The 8,402-nt window shown below is 37.6% G+C and overlaps 1 protein-coding gene across 4 annotated transcripts in view; it reads left to right on the top strand.

Moving 5' to 3' along the window:
• Positions 1-8,402, top strand: part of opa1 (OPA1 mitochondrial dynamin like GTPase) — a 240,686-nt gene that overhangs the window by 22,525 nt on the left and 209,759 nt on the right. For all 4 annotated transcript variants that reach the window (XM_039766026.1, XM_039766043.1, XM_039766034.1 and 1 more), the window contains one exon: positions 3,434-3,487. In XM_039766026.1, the coding sequence (XP_039621960.1) occupies positions 3,434-3,487 (54 nt within the window). The remainder of the gene's footprint in view (positions 1-3,433; positions 3,488-8,402) is intronic.

The raw sequence follows: 8,402 nt of genomic DNA on the forward strand, positions 1-8,402 counted from the left end.
TTGCTATTGGTCTTTTACTGTCACATTGCAGCTTATGTTGTTTTCCCATGAACCCCTAAAAAGATGCATGTTGAAATTTATTATGTAATAGTAATGTGTTGTATGTTACATTACAATCTATTTGTTTAGATTTTTCGCTCAACTGGAAGAATCCCCCACCTCTTGTAAGTCAGTGGGTAACTAATGATCTCTACTACTTGAAACTGGAAAAAAAATCAAATTCTCACTTAGAGTATCTGTTCAAAACTTTCTTAAAACATGGTAGATTTTAGATTAAGCTTCTATTTTGGGGAAAATTATACCCTTCCTTTCTTGTTCCATTTATAGAGTAGTTTTGGTTGCTGTCTCTCCTCTCTTTCTCTTGGGTGGGAGTTGAATTTTGCTTTGCTTATCTTTGTTAAGTTTGACTTAGCTGTATGGAGTATTATGTGCTTCTAATTAAAATCAAGAAAAAAAAGAGTCAAGGTGTCTGAGAACACAGAAAATCAAATGTCTTGGTGAATGAAACATAAAGTTAATTCTTGATCAAAAGCTTCCTACTTATTAAAGTTAAATTTACGCTCTAAGCTGTTTTGCACATTCACTCTGAGCAGTGTTTACGGCTTTATATGCACACTTACAGATTTAATACTTGTACATGATACAAGCTGACAACTGATCTAAAAAAAAGTCTACTGACTTAAAAATTTCTTATTTTAAAAGAAAATATAATAGCTTTTGGAGATCAGGGAATTCTGCTGATTCATCCCAGATCTCAAGAAGGCCAAAGTGTTTTAATGAAAAATTTGTACTGAAGAATATACACATACACAACTCTTACTACAACATAATATAGGGCCTCTGGAATCATCACTGGTTAATGACTGGACTGCTTTCCCACAATGTGCAATTTATACCTTGACTTGCTTCTTGTCTCTCTCTCTCTCTGCTCTTTCTTTCTTGCGCTTGTCAGGACTTTGGCCATTGTCCTCCCATCTCTACACTGCACATACCTTCATGGTTGGGTTGTCTTTAAACCCCGTTCTGGGGTCACTTCTAGTCTTAAAACCTGAATTGTTTCCACATTCAGGGATGTCTCCATATTTGTATGCTGGAGCTTTGCAAAAAGGGACCAACAACTTGATGTGTTATACCATAGAGGTGTCACCAGTACTCACTGCATGTGTGCTTAAATACATGTTTATGCCATGTTTAATGTGTCCGGCATATTTGGCCAGCACACCATTGACATGTATGTAAGCAGAATAGAATGCTATTTGATCCCACTCCATTTCTGGGTTACAGGTTTTAGCAATCGTTTTTAGCAGCACTAGTTGCAAGGTAGAAAACATCTTTGGGTGGGTAACCAGTACCTTTATAGTGCACAACCACGCATACACCACAAGTCTTAGACTTGGAATGCAACAAATGAAGATGAGATTGGAAACTAAACCGAGCCCCCAACACCCCATATGCACAGAAAAGTGCTATCAATGTGGTATTATACCTCCTGCTGATGCTTCTTCATTATGAAAATACAGAAGGATTTGCTGTCATAATTAATGTCCTCAAGTGTTTATGAAACAATATAGGCCTGTGGTGAAAATAACCAGAATGAGGATGTGAAAACAACGATAGATACTGCTGTAACATATTTATTCAGTTTTTTGCCATCAGTGTTACTAATAATTGTCAGTTTTCATTGTGTGGATTTTTATATTTGCCTGTGAGCTGCTATTGAGAAGTCGCTGTTCGACTTGTTGAGGTTAACATTTTTATATTAATTGCAACTGATGTACTACTTTTTGTGATTGTAAATAATTTAAGTATATTTAAAATTAAATACAAAATTGTGGTATTTTGTATATTGGCATAGACAGTGGTCTAGTAAGTGATATTCTTTTTTTAGATTTTGTTTAAAAAATATTTTTCATGTTCTGTTGATGAACTTGGTAGAAAACTTTACATGCAGAACTGCAAATGTCAATTTTTTGATTGAATGAAAGAATTCCAAACATAGACCAAATACAACAGAAGGATCTAGTGTCATCTGGATTTCATCTTATGAAAGCATTTTAAATTTTAAACCATTATCTAAGTAAACACAGCAGCTTGCAGTTCGTTCAAGCCATATTATTATTGTTACACTTCTAGGAAACTGAGTTGATGCCTCATACTTTCCCTCCCTTGAATGAGATTTAAACTTATGATAAAAAGTCAAAATATTTTTATTACTACATGTGCACTATACTTATTTCAATTTGAAATCAATAAGGCTGCTATATTATTTAGTTTGTTATTAAAAGGTTATTGACCATACTCATCTTAGCCTATTAAACTGTGTCCATCACTGAATTAATCAGTATATTTCAAAAACTAAAATATTAAAAAAAATTACATCCAGACAAATAGTACATAGTAAGCAAGTAATCAAAATCATCTCTAAATATTAGTTGACAATGCATGCAGTCAGTCATTTCCCAACCTGCTATATCCTAACACAGGGTCATGGGGGTCTGCTGGAGCCAATCCCAGCCAGCACAGGGTGCAAGGCAGGAACAAATCCCCGGGCAGGGCACACACACACCAGGGACAATTTTAGGATCACCAATACACCTAACCTGCATGTCTTTGGACTGTGGCAGGAAACTGGAGCACCCTGAGGAAACCCACGCAGACACGGGGAGAACATGTAAACTCCACGCAGGGAGGACCTGGGAAGCAAACCCAGGTCTCCTTACTGCGATGCAGCAGTACCACTACCACTGCGCCACCGTGCCACCCTCCTAGATAGAAAATTGCTTCTAAATATTTCAAACTTAACAATGAAATTGTGTATTTGCTAAATATACAACACATTACACAATAAAGGGGAACATCTTTTTAAAAATGATGCCACCTCTTGTATTAACTTACTGTTTTGGAGAATTGTGTGCATCTTCATAACAAGAAGTTGTTAACAAAGATTTACTGTGGTATTTTTCATTGAAATTAACTGATTTTTTTTGTAATTATCTATGCTACATTTTAAGCACCTTGCAACATCAAAAATCCGCCTATTTTCTTGTGTTTTTGTAAATTTGAGGAAGAGTTCTTGTGCACGTAACTTAAAAGTTTTTTTCTGTCCCTGAGACTGAATAGGTCTTCTAAATGTGATTAATAGTGTATTTTACCGTCCCATTTTTTAAATATTCATATTGACCCTTTTAATGAAAAGTTACATATTCCATTCACAAATAGCTTTTTTTTATAAATTATTATGTTGTAAGATTTATGTGTCTTTAATATTACTCCACAAGGTAAGCAGTCAAATCTAGTAATAGCAAAATGTTCCTTATTGCTGATTAAATACATTTTGGAATTTTTCTGTTTGAGACTTTCATGTAACATGTCTTCTCAGTTATTACTCTGTTATTGTAAATGTTTCAAAACATTACTTACTGTTGTCTTCCAGGTTTCTGACAAAGAAAAAGCAGAAAAGCTGCAAGAAGAACTTTTGAGGACTCAGGTACATGAGAAACTACAATATTTATTTTTTGGTTTCTATTTATTGAGAAAATATGTAGTTGCAATTTTAATGCTGTAAAGTAGTTGAATATGGATCAAATATAGGGTGGCTGAAAAAGATAGATTGTTTTGTTTTTAATAATGGAGCAAATTCCAGTTATATATTTTTTAATGTTTTGCTGACCATTAAAATTTAATGATGTGCCTTAATAGGTTTTAGTTTGCCTGTCTAAACACTTTTGCATTACTCTACCACTTGTTGTCTGATCTTTTTTTCTCTTTATTTTCAAATTTGTATGTGTGACCTTTTATATTTGTATGTGACTTTAGCAGTGTTCTGTCAAGGAGGTGTTTCATCTCACAGGGCTCTCTGGATATTATTGAGAGGAGTCATAGCGCATGGCTTGATAGCAACTCCAGTCTATACCGGAAACTGAGAAGGGCGACTGTAAGGGCTTTGAGGGTAGATCAGGAAGCATTTTTTAGAGGAATTTGTAAGCAGGTGACACACCATCTATGGTCTAGTGACCCAGATCCTGCTTACAGATGAATCAAAGCATTCTTCACATCCGAATCTGTTCCTCAGAGAGTCACAGTCAGGGCGGCTAATGGAATGGTTCTTACAGATGACACTGCAGTGGTGGCCCACTGGGCTGGCTACTTTGAGCAGCTGTTTAAAGCAGATCCTCTGGGTAGGATGTTGGCTATCTCTAGGTCCACGGTTCTTGAGGCTGATCTTCCAATTAGCTGTGAACCACCCAGTCTCACTGAGAGATTGAACCGGTGAACCAGCTGAGGGTAGGGAAGGCTACAGGGGTTCTGTGGTATCTGGGGTGAACTTCTCCAGGCTGGTGGTAAGGCCGTCCTCCTGGCTTTGCAAGCAATCTTTGCTTCCATTTGGGAGACTGGCATCATCCCAACTGACTGGAAACGGGACATGACGTCCCTATCCTGAAAGCGAAATGTGATTGCCTGGATTGCGGCAGCTACACGGGGATAACACTGCTCTCAGTGCCGGGTAAGGGCCTTGCTTAGGTCATCCTCAATAAGATCCGTGATTACTAGCACACCTACCAGCGACTGGAGCAGTCTGGTTTTATGTCTATCAAGTCTACCATCAACCACATCCTGACACTGAGGGTTCTCTTGCAGCACAAACAAGAATATTGGCAGCTTCTTTGCAGCCTTTGATGATTTTTGTAAAGTGATTGACTCAGTTGATCGAGCTGCCCTGTGGGACATACTGGGACTTTGCGGGATCCCCTGAAGGTTGATCAATATCATTGTTGGCCTGTACACTGATACTGGGAGTACTGTGCAGAGTGGAGGTAGAACATCTGAATTTTTCCCAGTTGATTCTGGAGTTTGTCAAGGGTGTGTTCTTGCTCCTACTCTAGTCAATACTTTCATGGACTGGGTGTTGGGCAGGGTCGTGGGGTCTGGAAGCTTTGGGGCATCTGTTGGTGAAGAGACATTTACTGTTCATGACTTTGCCAATGATGCTGTGATGTTCACAGAATCAATGGAGGCTCTGATCGGTGCTCTCAAGAGACTGAGTGAGAAATCTGAGTGTCTGGGCTTGTGAGTGTCCTGGATAAAATCCAAGATCCGGGTTTTCAATGACCTCTTAGGCACAGCCATCAGCAATGTGCCTGTCTGCGGAGAGAGTGTCAGCCTTGTTGAGAGGTTTACTTACCTCGGTAGGGACATTGATGTCTCTGGGGATTCTTTCTATGAAGTCAGTAGAATGATTGGGAGAGCATGGTCGGGAGATGGGTTCATGAGGTTGCTGGAAAAGGTGTGTGTGGCACTCCCAATATCTATGCAAAAGGACGAAGGTCCAAGTCTTTGGAGTCCTGGTGCTTCCTCTCTTGCTACATGGTTGCAAGACATGGACGCTATCCAGTGGCCTGAGATGAAGTCTGGACTCCTTTGGTACTGTGTCTCTTCAGAGAATCCTTGGGTACTACTGGTTTGGCTCTGGGTCAAATGAGAGATTGCTCACAGAGTCCCAAATGAGGCACATTACCTGCATTGTGAGGGAGTGTCAGTTACGGCACTACGGCCATGTGGTGCAATTCCCTGATAGTGATCCGGCTTGCAGGATCCTTATTGTTGAGGACCCAAGTGGCTGGACCAGGCCAAGGGGACACCCACTTAACACCTGGCTGCGGCAGGTAGAGGGTCATTTCCAGAGGGTGGGACTGGACTGCGTGTCTGCCTGGGGGTTGCCAACCAGGATCCTGAGCTGTTTCATTGCTTGGTAAGTGCGGTAATGCACTGTACCAGTGCATGCTCCCCATCCTGACCTGACCTGTGACTTTTCCATTATTCTGGGGAATAGTTAATGCTGAATTGATGCTGTCTTGCTTAGTGCAGTATGCAAGTTTAAAGGAATACTCCAGCCAAAAATATTTGTTTATATGTTATTTATTCCATGTAGTTTGTAGTGATGGGTTAGAAAAAAAATTTGATCTCATGCTCTAATGCAGAGTGAAAATTCCAGTTCTTTCATAAGCTTTATCTACAATGACCTGCACTGGATAACAGCAAACAACGTCCAAAACATCCATGAACAAAATCCCAATTTAGTCATGTGGCATAATCTATATGTCGGAAGTTTAGTTGTATGCTTGCAATGTCCCAAACACATGTATTTGTACTAGTGTTGGATCAGCACTAAAATTTTGACTTCAGTATTTAAGCTTGTTTTTGGACTTAAGTATCTTATTCCAACCTCAATGTTGTGCCACACAATTGCTCGCCTTCCTAGTGTGTCATGCAGTTTTGCCAAACAATGCATCGCTTTACCTTTCATTGCTGTGAAGTCCAGAATGCATCACAGCAGTATTGGGGGAGTCCCTGTGAATTTCTGGTGACAGAGAAGTGTGCAGTTTCATTCTGTGAAGTCTACAAAACTGATGTTTTTTCACAACTGCAGTATTGAGTGCTAAGGAGAGGGAGTGGGAGAGATTCACCAGAATGCTGGTAACACATTGTTTTAAAATTTGGGTTTTTCAGTACTTTTCCAGAAATGGTATAACAAGCAGCCCTAATTTGTAATAAAATATTGTAAAATAAACCACTTCTGGAAAGCACTCTCATGAAAGAAAATGGAATGCGTTCAAATGCTGCCAAACCATGTCTTTAAAGGACAGTGTAATTGGTGGTAATTTTCCTTCAAAGACACCAATCAAAAATTTAATTTAGAGACAGTGGGTTATACAGCACCCCTTCAGTTGGCATTTAAAGGCCAAGTCTCCCACACAGCTGTTCTGTTGGCAGTACCCTAATATAAATGCTTTATGCTGTCCTCTGTGGGTTCTATGGAAGTATTCTGCCAGTCCTCCTTGATCTAGCACTGAATTGGGCAAATTGCCTGCAGTTAATGGCCCTGTACAGTCATTTGTTGGCAAGGTCACTATGTACTCCTCATGCTCCCAAGCTTTCACTGGACATTAGTTCATATTCTAATGTTCATTAGGTAATGTTTTCTGAGATAAGCACATATTTCTCCTCTTGACCTAACTTGCTGTTTCTTAAAGTGTTACCCACACCAGAGCACTTCTGGGTCACCCCCATTTATATGTTCTATGTCTGCTACCTCCTATTGGCAAATGGGTTTCTCTTTTTTGCCAGTGTTGGGGTCCCTCCTGAGAGTTTTTTTTTTCTTTCTTTGTTGTGCCCACCAAGATGTGCCATGGAACCATTTTTCCAGTCAGGCACCCCTTCATATGTTTAAATCTCTTTTTTTTTTTTAATAATTTATGATTCAGTTTTGTATGTGCTATTATAGAAGGCTGAAATTTGTGGAAAATGATGGCTATCTTGGCTGTTTTGTAATAATTGTCATTATTAAATGAACACTCCACCCAAAAATATATTTTTATTTGTTAATTACCCCATACAGTTTTCAGTGATGGCCAGGATATTTGATCAAATCATTATTGGTGAAATAAAAATTGTGAACAGTTAGAACAAATAGCAAACAAGACATTATAATATGGCAATAAAAAACACCCCAAAGTGTTGCCTCCCAGTCCCAAGATCACTCCCACAACTGTCTCTTATACGAACAGAGTTACAGTAGATGTAAAAACCTACACAAACTTGTTAAAATAGCAGGTTTTTGTGATGTAAGAAATTAAACCAAGATAAATCATTTCAGAACGTTTTGCATCTTTATTTGTGGAATTGAAACCTATACAAGAAGGTGACAACAAATCAAATTGTTTAGGGAAAATAAAATCAAAAACTTATGGTAAAGAATAAGTAGTATACACTTGCCATCAGTTAAAGTGGTTCCTTCCAAATAAAGCTCAGCTGTTCCTGTAGTACTATCCTGACATCATCTGGGTTACATTGATTTTTATGTTATTTCCCTAAATGGTTTCTGTTTCATTTTCTCTTTCATTGTATAGTTTTGCAGTAGCACAATTAAAGTGGAAGTAGTTCTGGCAAGATTTATCTTGGTTTAATCTGTTTACATACATAAATGTGTAATTTCAACAGGGGTGACATATGACCACAGTGATATCTGAGTAAAAAAAAAGGGGGGAGAAAAAAAACTAATCTTTATAGCCATTGGATTACTGCTCGTTTTTTTACACATATATATATATATGTATATATATATATGTGTATATATATATGTGTATATATATATGTATATATATATATATATATGTGTGTATATATATATATATATATATATGTGTATATATATATGTATATATATATATGTATATATGTATATATATATGTATATATATATATATATATGTATATATGTATGTATATGTATGTATATATGTATATATGTATGTATATATATGTATATATATATATGTATATATATATGTATGTGTATATATGTATATATATGTATGTGTATATATGTATATATATATATGTAT

The sequence above is a fragment of the Polypterus senegalus genome, chromosome 1 (assembly GCF_016835505.1).
Source record: "Polypterus senegalus isolate Bchr_013 chromosome 1, ASM1683550v1, whole genome shotgun sequence".
NCBI classification, from domain to species: domain Eukaryota; kingdom Metazoa; phylum Chordata; class Cladistia; order Polypteriformes; family Polypteridae; genus Polypterus; species Polypterus senegalus.